Raw genomic sequence first — 16,122 nt, forward strand, 5'->3', positions numbered from 1 at the left:
TGCCACTGCCGTACAGCTATATTTAGGAAAATAGGGAATCTGACAAACTACTCAATAATTGGGCAAATTTAGTTCTCGGCTACATCTGCATTGTTTGGTTTATGGGACATGAGCATATTAGGTCATACTGTGCTAGTGCCTTCGTGGGCCAATTTTCATGCTTGGGGGGCTAAAAAAATCTAGCATAACTCATGGGAACCCTCCACCTGAGAACAGTTTGTTTGTTAGTTTGTTTTTGTTATTTGGTTTTTAGGAGCATTAGCAACAAAGGATATTGCTCCGGGGATATGCGGTGGTCATTCCCTGACCTTTCTGCATCCTCCGTATTTGGTGGTCACGGGCTTGAACCCTGGTCTAATCAAGAAGCGTGTGCTACGCACTGCTGCTCCTGCTCACCTGGCTACAGAGGTGCCAATGAGAACAGTTTATATAGCTGTGATTGAAGAGCTCTTCTTTAATAACTCCTCCACTCTACAGCAGAATTCAAACTTATACCTCTTCAAATAGTGAAAACACTAAACTGTTATGGAGAACTTAGTTCTCAGATTGGCACTTGTCATAATGGCACATTAGAGCTGCTTATCCAGGGTAAAGATTTATCCTCAGAGCCACACTAATTTCTACCGCATCTAATTTATATCTCCAATGATATAGAGATAATTCCTAGGCTTCAATTGTCTAATTCCTATTCATGAACAAGATTAGTTACTAAATGATAACATCAATCTGTGTGGTTTTTGATGCTTGTAAACTAATGGTTGTTTTTAACTCAGGTTTTTACACTGATCAAGAGTATTACTTGATCTGATTGAATAACTTAGACTGAATAATGGATAATGGTAAAAAGGTAAAGTGCAGCCATTATCAACCCACTGCAGGATGGAAGCCTCCTCAACAATTCATGCTGAGAGAAAACGGACCATAATCTGCCACGATGGTCCAGTACGGGTTGGCAGATTGACCGTATTCAGCAGTCAGGGGCTTGAACCCTGGTCAACTCAAAGAGCATGTGCTACGGCACTCCCACTCCTGACCATTTGGCTCTTTAAAATCTATTTGAATTTAATTCCTGCATCAATATCCCTTGCAATCTATTTATTATTTTTTTATTTATTTTTTGAAATGCATTCATTTCAATTTGGGTCAAAAAACTTTTTTCTACATGTTAGTTATTAAGTTAAAGTTAAATAATATTTAACATTAACTTAATTTATTTAAGGAAACTTGCTATTTATGAATTTATTTCGATCCAGCAGAATTTCAACGCTACAAAGAAACACACTTTGGTCTTTGGAATTCATGTTACTAAGTCAGCTCCCATTCAAACTAAGTCCACAGTTCTAAATTTTTTCGCTTTTTTTTTTTTTTTAATGAAAACCTCAAACACGAGAGGTATTAGAACCTATAGTACTTAGCACCATGCTTGGGTTGGAGATTGAGAAGACAAAAGAAGATATTTGTTGACATTAGACTTGAACTTCTGTTGACTGTAATTTTCAGGAAATACGTATGAAGGAAAGTTGTTCCAGAAAAAGGCAGTTGAATGAATAAACAAGGAAGATGAAAAGTTGGTTCTGTGAGTTTGAAGTCGAACAGTAAATGGATGTTGGCGGCACGTGTTTGGACTGTTTTGAAAGAGAGAGCGGGAATTATAGAAGTAAATTCAGAAAAACAGTGCCCATGGCAGTATCTGTAGAAAAGGCATGCAGCAGAAACAGTACGTCTATTATGACAGCGAGTGGAGAGACTCTGTTAGAGAGGAGTCATTAATTAACCTAATTGCCCTCTTCTGAATGGAATCTAGAAGCCTGAGAGAGGTTTTGGGGGCACTGCCCCAGATGTAGGAACCATATTCCATGGTAGGACGGATTTGCGATTTGTACAGAGTGAACAGCTGTTTGGAAGAAAAGTAATGCTGAGAGCTAAAGAGAAAACCAAGTTTTTTAGATGCAGAGGAAGCAATATTTGTAAATGTGCTTGTGTCAAGAGAGATTAGAAATCAAGATAATCTCCAAAAGAATCCTTTTTGCGATATAAGACAAGACTGAGTTTTAGAAGGATTGAAATCAACTAAGTTGTCTTTGCGACACTGAAGAATTACCTGGAGATCAGCATTTAAGGAATTGATAGTGGTTATTCGAGAAGTTGAAGCTGATCCAGCAGGGCAAGGTTTCTCAAAATGGAAAGTGGAATGCAATATGCTATCAAAGGCAAAAACTATGGATAGGATTTCCAATCAATGGAAGAAGGTCATTAATATACAAGAGAAAAGAGTGGGGGGAAAGAACTGAACCTTGGGAACACCAGAATCAGTGGAGAAGTGAGAAGACAGAGAGCCATCTACCATCACCCTCAGTGAGCGATCAGAGAGAAAACTGGATAACCAATTACTAAAAACAGTTGGCAAACCATAAGATGGATGCTTGTTTAGAAGAACTTTATGCCAAACACAACTGAAAGCCTTTGAGATGTCAAGAGCAACTGCTTGTGTTTTACCAAACTTTTCCATTAATTTTGTCCATAAATGGGTAACAGAAGCCAAAATATCACCAGTGGATCGACACTGACGGAATCCATACTGGTGATCGTTGATCAGACAGAAGTTTAGAAACCTTCCATGAGTTGGTAGTTTAAGAGTTGGTGGTTAATTGATTTCTCCATTACTTTAGAAAGAGTAGAAGTAATTGCAATGGGACGATAATTGGATGGGAGAGATTTGTCACCCTTTTTAGGAACTGGCTGGATATGAGCAAATTTCTAAGCAGAAGGAAAAACACCTTTGGAATAAGAAAGTGAAAAAATGTGGCAAAGAACAGGAGTAAGTTCAGGAGCAGAGGTTTAGAAAACAAGTGGAGAAATACCATCAGGACGTGGAGCTTTCTTAGCATTAAGATTCATCAAAATCCTTCGTTTTGACAGAGGACCACAGTAGGCATTGAATGGAGCATGTTGGGAATGGTGGGAGGTGTTTTACCAAGATCACTAATACATGAGTTGTAAGGGAAATGGCACGCTACCAGGTCAGCTTTATCCTTGGCTGAAGTGACAACAGAACCATCTGGTTTTGACAGAGGTGGGAGCAGAGATGGGCAAAAGTTGCAGCCAATAGCTTTGGCAAGGGACCAGAATGCTCAGCTACCATTAGGGAAAGATGAAAGTTTTCTACTCTTAGCCAGTTCAAAATCTAGTTTGGACTGATTAATAACTGCTTTACAACTGTTGCGAGCTTTGGTGTAACAGAAAATGAAACTGAAGAATTGGAAACAAGCCAATTACAATATGCAACGTTCTTCTCTTGGATAGCCTTAGCACATTTATTGGAAAACCAAGGTTTAGATAAAGGACGAGATTTTAAAGTGGAGTGTGGAATAAAGGATTCCATTCCTACAAGAATAATTTAACTGATAATCCGAGCAAACGTTGACATCAGAAGTTTTGAAACAGCAATTCGACCAAGGGAAAGAAGAAAAGAAATCTCGCAGGTCATTCCACTTTGCATTCTTGTAAGGCCAAACAATACGAGGTTGGGGATAACCATGAAATAAAGGCTCTATTGGAGAAGAGACAATCACCAAGTTGTGATCTGAGGTGCCTAAAGGACCACTCACTTCGACGGTGAGTCAAAGAGGTCAAGCATGTTGGCTGTATGGTTAGGATTGTCCAGTATTCTTGTAGGTAAATGAACAATATGTGCAAGGTCATTAGTAATCGCAAAAGCCTCAGCATCTCGACCAGCTGGGTCGGTGTGATTAGAAAAAAACGGAAGCTAGTTGGAGTTGTGAACATTTAAATCACGAAGGAAAATTACCTCACTATTAGGAAAGTTGGACTGGAGAAAGTCAAGTTGCAAAGAGATGAAGTCAAAGAACTCCCAAGTGATTAGTGGATTGGGAGAACAGTAGAAACAACTGATGAATATGATATAATGAGGTAGAGAGATTTTAAGTCAGAGAAGATCGAAAAGAGGAAATTCCAAATTACCAAGTCTCTGACAGGGAATATCGGAACGGACATATTAGTATTAGTAATGGCCGCATGGTGCCAGAAAGCCTATTGCTTATGCTGCACCAGCCAAAAAAAAACCCCCGAATAAAACAATGATAAAAAAAGGAAATGAAACCTATCATCCTATGCGCTTTCCTCACCTAAAGGTACTATCCAGATGACCTTTGAATTTCCCCAAACTGTCAGTCTACCTCCGATGTAGGCAACTTATTCCTGTAATTTATAACTCGCTGGCTAAAATAAAACTTTCTGCAGTCCAATCTAAACATTTCCCCCCCCCCACCGTAACTTGAATTTATGTCCCCTAGTTCTAGCATCATTTATAATCTTGAAAATTTTATCCTCATTCATTTTACTGATGCCTCTCAGAGCCTTAAACACCTCAATCAAATCTCCTCTAAGGTGTCTAGTTTCCAAACTCTGCAACCCACATATTCGAAGTCTTTCTTCATAAGGACGCCCTTTTGCCGATCTCACTAGGTGAGTTACCCGTCTTTGCACCCTTCAAGAAGCTCGATGTCTTTCTTTAGGTGCGGTCTCCAAGCACAAGTACCGCCTTTGATGCAAAAGGAATCATACAGCGAATAGTTTGGGCAAAAGAGATGAGCAGTAGTTGAATCAACCGATAACTGAGATTCTGTGAGAAAAAGTACATGGGGTTTGGCAGACTGCAAGTGGAAATGGACATCATTGAGATTAGAATTGAGACCACGTATATATGTGAAATTAACTAGGAAGTGTTTGGGAGGTTTAGATCTTTTTGCAGATAAGCTTACTCTATTAGTTTGACAATTCATGGTGTATTCAATAGTAAGAAAAAGTGGGTGGGACATGCTGTATGAAGTAATGAAATTTTTGGATATGGCATACACATGGTAAGAATATACCCAGATCCTTGACATAACGTGGCCTCAACAATGCCCCCCACATACACATTACTAGGACTCCCTCCAGCCACTATCTGGCAGAGTACAGGTAGCAAGATTATACACTAGCTGATCCGGAAGCCTCCTAAAAAGTTACCAATAGGTTCGGCCTGGTGTACTAACTAGAGGCCGGCCTGCAAACACTGTTTTAGAGTTGTACCCTCGAAATGTAAGGAACATTGGATCTCGCCATGACTTTCATCATAACGCAAAAAGTCATCAGTCATAACTGCATGATGGAAGAGATGGGAAGGGTTGACTGGAACTTAGCTCTGGAGACTAAACATGGGTTCCACCACTTCAAGCTTTCAAAAAGCAAAGTGGTGTTATTGCACTGATTGATGAGAGTCATCTACAACCTAGTATTGCCTGGTAATACAGAGGGGCAGCATTCCTCCAAGTGGCGTGGGCGCCACACCTCGACCCATGCTTGTGCATTGAGGTTATACCAAGAATTACTAACAGTCCCACCATCGTGAAGCTACAAGCAGAGGGTTTGGCTGTCACAGACCGTCCGGACTTTGCCGAAATTGGGTCCACTTGACTTGAATGTCACCCGAATATCAGTTCCATTAGCGTTTTAGACTCGAAGGTAGCAAGTACAGCTTGTCTGGCATATCTGACAGAATGTCTGTGTCAACCTCAAGGACCAAACTGCACTATTCATAAAGTCATACAGCTTCTTTTATAAATGTAGCATTATATAATTTGAAATTGAAATGGTAACAATTCATTGGCTCATATCTTCACACAGATCATCACAACATTCACTGAACTGCATTGATGCTTCCTTTCCCATAGGTATAAATACAGTAAAAGTTGAGTGTTGTGGCACAGTTCAGTTCAGTTCAGCATCAGTCTGTTTGATATTGATGACATATTGTCACTGTACTTTTCTCTCACTGGTGTTTTATAATTGTCACTGACAAGGAGGGTGATCTCCTACTAATTTATTGACTGGAGTTTGGCAATAACCTCAGGGGTCTCACATCTGGTGAGTATGGGATTGGCAAACCCAGAGTCCCGAGCTGGATATAATCATCCCTTTCTTCTTGCTTTCTTGGTGATTTCCTTCTAGCTCTCTCTCTCTCTCTCTCTCTCTCTCTCTCTCTCTCTCTCTCTCTCTCTCTCTCTCTCTCTCTCTCTCTCTCAAGGTACTGTGGAATTTTTTTTTTGACTGTTCCAGCATAAGCCTCAAGCTTCCTTGCACCATATAATAATAATAATGATAATAATAGTTTTGTCTTGTATTTCTAGATGACTGGCATTGCAAGAAGTTGAAAACCTTTATTTTATTTGAAAATAAATCTTTAATGATATTAGATTTCTTTTTTCATAAGCTTTAAATTCTTTTATTAATCTTTATCGCTTTCTAATTTGAGAGAGGCTATCATCCTGGGCACACATGTTTTGGAAATGAAATTCCATAGCACGCATTTTGGAAATGAAAAATCTGCATAATAAAGTTTGCTTGTGTTTTTTTTCTTTTTTTTAAGGCTAACTGAGTGATTATGGTACATTATTCTAAGGTATTTATTACAGTGGCATTTGTTTAACATAAATAAATACACTTTTTTTTTTTAAATTCCAATTTTAATGTAGTTTCTCTGTTTTTTGCGAAAAAAAAATTATAATACCAACTATATTATGGCAGTGAAACAGAAAAGGATAGAATCATATTAAATAGGAGATTTGCCATTGTAAACCTAGAGTTTGTAGCTATGGAAAAAAGGAGGAAATTTTTGGTCTGTCTTAAATTTCTCATTCCATTGCAATCTCTTGTAGTAATTGAAATTGACAACCACCATCCTCTTCTGTCATAAATTATCATTGCCTTCACCAGTTTTTTATGCCCCCTTATTTAAGTTTTTTTTTTTTTACATTATCAACAGCCTCCAAATTTGCTCTCTTCAATTTCTTTGATATTTTTTTCAGATGTTCCTTACAGTGGACCATATACAAAAAAGTTAATAACTTTTAATTGTATAGCTCCACTTTCAATTCATCTTATCAAGTTTCTTTCCCAGTGTTATTGATGCCAAACGGACAGATATCTGTATTAATCGGGCTCACATCTGGTGAGTATGGGCTTGGCACACCCAGGATCCTCAGCTGGATATCATCATTCTTCTCTTTCTTGGTGATTCCCTTCTACTTTCTCTCTCTCTCTCTCTCTCTCTCTCTCTCTAATTCAGAAATTTTTTTTTTGGCTAGTGCAGTATAAGCCTCAGGTTTCCTTGCACCATATGGCTAATAATAATAATAATAATAATAAATCACCTTAGGCAATTAATACATAAAGCATTGCTATTTAATATTTAAGGTAAGTCTAACAAATTGATTCCTGATTAAGAACAAATTATATATATTGGTCGATTAATTCAATTAAGTGGTATTTTTATATGTGCATAATTTAGACATTATAGGTATTAGTGTGTATATGGATCAGTTAATTAAGCTAGCATATATAGGCTATCTTAATTCTGGTTGGCCTATAAACGTTATGTTAATGTAAATGTATTAATTACTATGCCAACCAGAATTAAGATAGCCTATATATACTAGCTTGATTAACTGATCCATATACACACTAATACCTATAATGTCTAAATTATGCACGTATAAAAATACCACTTAATTGAATTAATCGACCAATATTAAATCATGCACGTATAATGCCTATTTACCCTATGTGCAATAGCACTAACGTTGCACACATGACAAAAACCATACCATACACATACCATTCTATCATTATAAACTTTAAATATTAAATAAACACTATATATATATAAAAAACAGAAGAAGACTTACTTATCCGGGATATAGATACCACATAATAGCATTTCTTTCTTAAATTCCTTCATATTATTACACAAGGCACATCGGAAAAAGTAACCGGAATTCATAGCTTGTTGCTTAAAAATAAATAATAATAATAAAATTGATCACCAAGAAAAAGTATTAGGAGAGAACCTGCAATTTCTGTTTTGCTACTAAAAATTACTTTATGTAACTGCATAGATAAACTCACTGGTGTGTGAGAGAAGAGTATTCAGTAACTTCATACACTTATATTTTTAAAATCTTTGAAATAAGTGGAATGAAACTGATTGTGACAATAGGAGGGTCACAAATAGTACAGTAAGTAGGCAGGTTGTCATCAAATCTGTTTTGGAACTGGTAAGTTAGTTAACATGGTTATTTGATCATAGGTATAGCTTAGCTTAATTATCAGCACTCACTTCATAGTAATCTGCTTAGTTTGATGAAAGTTTCAACACGTACATAGTAGTTATGAAATTTTTAAATTCCGATTAGTAACTATTTTTAACTTAAAGAAATTATGAATAAAAAAAATAAAATAAATTAGAAACTACTAAATTATGAGCTTTAAAAAAATTGTTAAAATTTGCCTAAAAAAGGAAAGTGCACATTCCATTCTATAGTTGTCTAATTAAAATTATGTATTAAAAATAAAATAAGTGAGATAAAAGCTAATAGTCGCAGACGAGCAACTTACAAAACCATCTTCAGTTAGTTATAGTGGAAAGAGAAGAACACGCGAAGTATGTTATATACTGGTTAAGTTCCCGAAATGCATTTCAGTGCACTTAGAAACTTTATTCGTGCTAAATTCCAAATAGGGGAGAAGTTAGTTGGAATCTTCTTGTTTAATATGTTGAACGATGTGTGGTGCTTAAACCACTCAATGATGAGAGCTTCATTTTGAAGAATTTTATAACTGGAATTTAGTTTAACTACTGTAATAGCCAAATCGATGACCGGTTATGATTATAAGATTGAACATGTTGTGTTAGTTCTGTACCCGATAAATTAGATTTGAAGCTATTAAAATGGTAGTAGGCATGTGTGTTAGAAATTTTTGAAGTCCCAAATTTAGCTATTGTACTACCAATGTACCTCTACCTCACTTCTATTGAAGAAAAAAATACTTCAACATTTTCCTCTAGGTATCAAATTGTATACGAGATGCACGGACAACGTCCTTTTAATAGGTAACAAAACAACTATTGACACTTTAATTAATACATTTAATACAATGCATGAGACTCAAATATACCCTTGAAGTAGAAATGGATAATAAAATTAATTTTCTAAATCTCAATATATATAAAATCGGTACATTTTTAGGCACCAAAATATACAGAAAGAACACACATACAAGTATGTTCTTACATTACTACTCACACCATCCTCTATACATCAAAAAAGCAGTTCTTTATAATCAGATATATAATGCTATTAAATATAGTCACACTTAGATGATTTATAGAGCTTCTTAATGTACCGTTGTATAATTGACTTAATAATGTAAATAACAATAAGAGCTTAATAGACGGTACTCGCTGCAATTGATCTGCTTAGTTACATGGAGTTGAAGTGGAAATGAAGTTTAAAATAAGTTAAACTGAATGAATATGGAATTGTTAAAACCTGTAATTAAAATTTGCTCAAGGAAGTAGAAGTGTACTACCTTATCTCTGGTTGTCATTTGAAAAAATATTAATATGAAACAAGTGAAGCCAATAGTCACAATGAGCGACTTTCGTGTTCGTCTTCAGTTGGCAATGATAGGAGAAAAAAGAAATCATGTATTTAAAGAATTCCTATGTTCCGATAATGCATTTCGAGACGTGGGAATCTTATGTATGTAAGATACCAGACTGGAGAAAGGTTGGTTGGTAGTTTCGTATTTAGAACGTTAAATTTAGTGTTATGGCGACACCATTCTATGACAAGTGCCTTGTGTTGGAAGATTTTGTAACTAGATCCTAATTTAATAATTGCGATGGCTAATCGACTAGGGGGTTGTGGCTGTGAGAATGTACATGTTGTGTAAGTTCAGTGCTGGTTTGATTGGTTCTGAAGCTATTATAATTGTAATAAGCACGTGTATTGGAAGTTTTTGTGGTGCAATATTTTGCAGTGGTGCTCCCGATGTAGCATGCATTACAACCGGATTGACATTTAATTAAATATATTACACTGTTGATGTCACTTATTGGATATTCGTGTGTCTCTTTATATGTATTAAACATAGTCTCCAATTTATTGTACGAAAAAAATATTGATGTGATAGCTGTGCTGGTGAACACTTGGCGAAACTGTCTGGTGAGATTGCTGTGGTAGGGTAGGATAATGTGTGATCTGTTTGGTGCTATGATTATGCGGATTATTGACATTATTCCTTGCAACAGAAATTGTGTGTTGGTTTGATGTAAAGGGTATTTCCTGGCTGTGAATTTCTTTGTAATATATTGTAATTCGATGGATAAATCGTCCTGCGAAGAACTGAACTTTATGGCGTTGTAGATTTGATTGTAGAGAACGGACTTTTTTGTACTGAGTGGGTGATGTGATTCAAAATGCAAATATTTTCCAGTGTGTCTTTCCTATAGATTTTGGTTCCTAGCTTGGTGCCCATTTTATATATTGTGAGGTTAAGAAAGTTGATTTTATTGTTGGTTTCTATTTCAAGGGTGTATTTTAATCTTTCATGTATTGTGTTGAATTTAATAAAGAGATTAACAACGGTGGCTCTGCTTCTTATTAATGATATGTCGTCCGCATACTGCATGTAGAGTTTAATACCGGAAGGGAAAGGTTGGAGTACTTGGTTTTCGATCGCGGCTAAGTAGATTTCTGATAAGGGAGCTGAAATTCCTAATCCCATGGGGAGACCAAATATTTGGTTTTGAAAACGGAAGTGTCTAGCTTCAAGTAATATTGAGGTGAGTTCTAAAATGACGTTGATGTTAAGAGAAGTGCGATTAGCTAAATGTTGTCTGTCGTATTCTTTAAATACACGATTTCTTTTTTCTCCTATCATTGCCAACCGAAGACGTTTAACACGAAAGTCGCCCATTGTGACTATTGGCTTCACTTGTTTCATATTAATATTTTTTCAAATGACAACCAGGGACGAGGTAGTGCACTTCTACTTCCTTGAGCAAATTTTAATTACAGGTTTTAACAATTCCGTATTCATTCAATTTAACTTAATTTAAACTTCGTTTCCACTTCAACTCTATGTAAGTAAGCAGATCAATTGAGGTGAGTACCGTCTATTAAGCTCTTATTGCTATTTACATTATATAGTCACACACAAACAGATCTATCCGCAGAATTGCAATACCTCACTAAAAAATTTATCGACAGGAAATACCCATTACAACTAATAAAAGAAACCATTACTAAAGTCCATAATAGTATTAATAACCCTAACAACATTAATAACCATGTGAATAAGATACACAAACCCCTTATCGTCCTTCCATAACATCAACAACATGCTAGGCAACTTCAACAGGTTTTTAAGAATACAGATATCAAGTTAATATTTACATCTTATAATAAATTAGGTTCTAAATTTAATTCATACAAGACAACATATGAATATATGACACAGGATCTAGATTTGGTTAGATGTCAATCAGATTGTCAAGCATGTTACATTGGTAGTAAAAGGTAAAGTGCAGCCATTATCAACCCACTGAAGGATGGAAGCCTCCTCAACAATTCATGCTGAGGGAAATGGACCATAATCTGCCATGCTGGTCCAGTGCAGGTTGGCAGATCGACCGTATTCAGCAGTCAGGGGCTTGAACCCCAGCCTACTCAAAGAGCATGTGCTACTGCATTCCCGCTCCTGACCACTTGGCTACAAGTAGTACTACAGCTAAATTTGGGACTTCAAAAATTTCTAATACACATGCCTACTACCATTTTAATAGCTTCAAATCTAATTTATCAGGTGCAGAACTAACACAACATGTTCAATCTTATAATCATAACCAGTCATCGATTTGGCTATTACAGTAGTTAAACTAAATTCCGATTATAAAATTTTTCAAAATGAAGCTCTCGTCATTGAGTGGTTTAAGCGCCATACATCGTTCAACATATTAAACAAGAAGATTCCAACCAACTTCTCCCCTATTTGGAATTTAGCACAAATAAAGTTTCCATGTGCACTGAAAAGCATTTTGGGAACTTAACCAGTATATAGCATCAGTGTGTTCTTCTCTTTCCACTATAGCTAACTGAAGATGGTTGACTATTACCTTTTATCTCACTTTTATTTTATTTTTGCACTTTCCTTTTTTCGGCAAATTTTAACAATTTTTTAAATTTTTTTTAAAGAAATTCCTAAATTTTAAAATTTAGGAATTTCTAATTTTTATTATTATTTTTTTAAATTCATAATTTCTTTATTTAAAAATAGTTACTAATCAGAATTTTAAAATTTCATAACTACTATGTACGTGTTGAAACTTTCATCAAACCAAGCGGATTACTATGAGGCGAGTGCTGATAATTAAGCTAAGCTATACCTAAGATCAAGTTGTTACATCACAGCACATAAGGATTCCTTAATATATCATCAGTTAACATGGTTATGGAACTGTAATTTTCAAAGTTATAATGAAAAGAAATAAATATTTTTAAAATATATTTTTAATAAATAAATATTTATTTTAAAAATAAATAATTTTAAATATAAATAATTTTTTATTTCAAATTTTGTTTTGATATTCAATTTCCTGGAATTAATAATTTTTTGTCTACTAAGATATGAAATGTCCATGAAGAGCAATGTCCACTGATACCCACTCTCTGTCTTCTCCCACTCAACCATCGCTTTATCCTTAGCAGTAACTTGTCCTTAATGCCATACTGCTCCAATTTGTACATTAAATTATTATTTTTCTGCAAACCTTTATCAAAAAATAGCAATTTAATGGAATGGGATGAAAAAACTTTTATAAATTATTTTTTTGCCTCCAGTTCCTTTCTTACTGCATCATAGTATCCAATCAAATTGGTCAAACAAGATCACCACTTAACATATCCATACTGTGACTGAAGTATAATTGCACTCCTGTCTACATGGCCCTGCACTACTTCTTTAACTAGTCATTCCATATCCATCATTTTCCCTGGAACAAAAGTTAAGCTAACAGGTCTGCAATTACTCATGTCACCATTTGATCCTCATTGTGACCTGGTTAACATTTGCAAATCTCCAGTCCACAGGGACTTCCCCTGAATCAAAAGGAGCACTCATAATTATGGCTAAGGGTTAGTTTACCTCCTTTATGTGCCCCCCTTAATATAACTGAGTAGATTCCAATCACCCCAGGTGACTTTCATATGTTTAACTTTAACAATTTCTCTTCCATTTTCCTCTCAGTTATTACATCATTTAGCTCCCTGTTAGTTTGATAAACTTCTGGCATCCACTTCCTTAAAGAATTTCTCATGTGTGAATGTACATCCAAAATTATTCAGTTCATCAGTAACCTGAGCAGGATCATAAGCAGTTGAACCATCGATATGAAGCAGGCGAATGCGATTCATCCCATTCTTTCTAGTGTTCACACGTGTAATGCAGTCTTCTTCTTTGCATCCTTTGCCAAAGATTTCTCATAATCTAACTTAGCTTGATTATGAGAAAACTTTGTGACTTGATTACAGTCTAGTTTATATCTACTATAGGCTTTTTTGTATCACCCGATAATTTATATGCATCCCATGCAATTTTCTTCTCTGCCATGCTTTTCATTATTTCATCTGACATACTAGCCTTGAATAGTATTTCTTAGTTGCTATGAAAAAGCCTAGTAGGTTTATGATTATTTCCCTGAATACTTCGCATTTTGAATTTGTTGTTGGTAGCATTATCAGTTGGTCCCACTGTGTAGAATATAAAAATTGCCTGAGACCACATCAGTCACCTTTAGAAAAGCAAAATCCCTTCCCTTCACCCTTGGGATTTCTTAAAGATGCAACTACCACATCAACATGCTGTGATAACTGCCACCTGGTGGTTCTTTTATCTGCAGGTTCTCAATGCATAAAGAATCACTCCTGATAATCAGATCAAGATTATTGCACACACACACACACACACACACACACTCTCTCTCTCTCTCTCTCTCTCTCTCTCTCTCTCGCTGCTACTAACATGCTTATATAGAAAACATGTCATCCAAGAAATCCAAAAAAGGTTTTACTAGTATGTGCAAGTGACCAACTTAAGTTTCAGCCAATATCTGGAAAGTTTTTTTTTATGAAAACCCCAAACAGAACCTATAGTACTTGGTACCGTGCTTGGATTGGAGGTTCAGAAGACGAAAGAATATATTTGTTGACATTAGACTTTAACTTCTGTAGACTTTAATTTTCAGGAAATACGTATGAAGGAAGATTGTTTCAGAAAACGGCAGTTGAATGAATAAACCAGATGATGAAAAGTTGCTTCAGTGAGTTTGAAGACGGACAGTAAATGGATGTTGGCGGTACGTGTTCGAACTGTTTTGAATGAGAGATCGGGAATTATAGAAGCCAATTCAGAAGAATAGTGCCCATGGAAGTATCTGTAGAAAAGGCATGCAGCAGAAACAGTACATCTATGAGACAGAGAGGGGAGTCATTAATTAACCTAACTGCCCTCTTCTGAATGGAATCTAGAAGTCTGAGAGAGGTCTTGGGGGCACCACCCCAGATGTGGGAACAATATTCCATGGTAGGTCGGATTTGCAATTTGCACAGAGTGAATAGCTGTTTGGAAGAAAAATAACACTGAGAGCGAAAGAGAAAACCAAGTTTTTTAGATGCAGAGGAAGCAATATTTGTAATATGCTTGTGCCAAGAGAGATTAGAAGTCTGGGTAATCCCCAAAAGAGATATATCATTTTGCTTAGAAATCATAGTTTCACCAAAAATAAGCATAGGAGCAGAATAATCCTTTTTGTGCAATATAAGATAAGACTGAGTTTTAGAAGGATTGAAATCAACTAAGTTGTCTTTGCCCAGCTGGAGAATTATCTAGAAATTGGCATTTAAGGAATTGGTAGCGGATATTCGAGAAGTTGAATGTAAGGTGTTATCATCGGCAAAACTATGGATAGGATTTCCAGTCGCTGGAAGGTCATTAATATACAAGAGAAAAAAAATGGGGAAAGAACTGACCCTTGGTGGGGACACCAGCATTAGTGGAGAAGTTAGAAGACAGAGCCATCTACCATCACCCTCAGTGAGCAATCAGAGAGAAAACTGGATAACCAATTACTAAAAGCAGTTGGAAAACCCTAAGATGGAAGCTTGTTTAGAAGACCTTTATGCCAAACATGATCAAAAGCCTTTGAGATGTCAAGAGCAACTACTTGTGTTTCACCAAACCTTTCCATTGAATTAGTCCATAAATGGGTAACATAAGCCAGAATATCACCAGTGGATCGACACTGACGGAATCCATACTGGCGATCATTGATCAGACGGAAGGTTTCTAGGTAGTTTAAGAGTTGGCGGTTAATTGAATTCTCCATTACTTTGGAAAGAGTACAAGTAATTGCAATGGGACGATAACTGGATGGGAGGAATTTGTCACCCTTTTTAGGAACTGGCTGGATATGAGCAAATTTCCAAGCAGAAGGAAAAACACCTTTGGAATAAGAAAGTGAAAAAAGGCGGCAAAGAATAGGAGTAAGTTCAGGAGCACAGGTTTTGAGAACAAGTGGAGAAATACCATCAGGACCTGGAGCTTTCTTAGCATCAAGATTCATCAAAATCCTTCTGACATCCTTTTCACGGAAGACCAGAGGAGGCATTGAATGGAGCGTGTTGGGAATGGTGGGAGGTGTTTTACCAAGATCACTAATACATGAGTTGTAAGGGAAATGGCACGCTACCAGGTCAGCTTTATCCTTGGCTGAAGTGACAACAGAACCATCTGGTTTTGACAGGGGTGGGAGCAGAGATGGGCAAAAGTTGCAGCCAATAGCTTTGGCAAAAGACCAGAATGCTCGGCTACCATTAGGGCAAGAAGCAAGTTTTCTACTCTTAGCCTGTTCAAACTCTAGTTTGGACTGATAAATGCAACATTCTTCTCTTGAACAGCCTTAGCACATTTATTGGAAAACCAAGGTTTAGATGAAGGACGAGATTTTAAAGTGGAGTGTGGAATAAAGGATTCCATTCCTACAAGAATAATTTCACTGACACGATCTGAGCAAACGTTGACATCAGAAGTTTTGAAACAGTAATCAGACCAAGGGAAAGAAGAAAAGAAATCTCGTAGGTCATTCCATTTTGCATTCTTGTAATGCCAAACAATACGAGGTTGGGAATAGCCATGAGATAAAGGCTCCATTGTAGAAGAGAC

The 16,122-nt window shown here is 36.3% G+C and overlaps 1 protein-coding gene across 1 annotated transcript in view; it reads right to left on the bottom strand.

Annotated features, from left to right (window-relative positions):
• Nucleotides 1–16,122, bottom strand: part of LOC150082292 (uncharacterized) — a 125,433-nt gene that overhangs the window by 39,060 nt on the left and 70,251 nt on the right. The window contains exon 7 of the mRNA XM_090380110.1: nucleotides 7,746–7,849. Coding sequence (XP_090236236.1) covers nucleotides 7,746–7,849 — 104 coding nt within the window. The remainder of the gene's footprint in view (nucleotides 1–7,745; nucleotides 7,850–16,122) is intronic.

This window comes from Mastigoproctus giganteus, chromosome 8, assembly GCF_048544385.1.
Source record: "Mastigoproctus giganteus isolate SK-2022 chromosome 8, ASM4854438v1, whole genome shotgun sequence".
NCBI lineage: Eukaryota > Metazoa > Arthropoda > Arachnida > Uropygi > Thelyphonidae > Mastigoproctus > Mastigoproctus giganteus.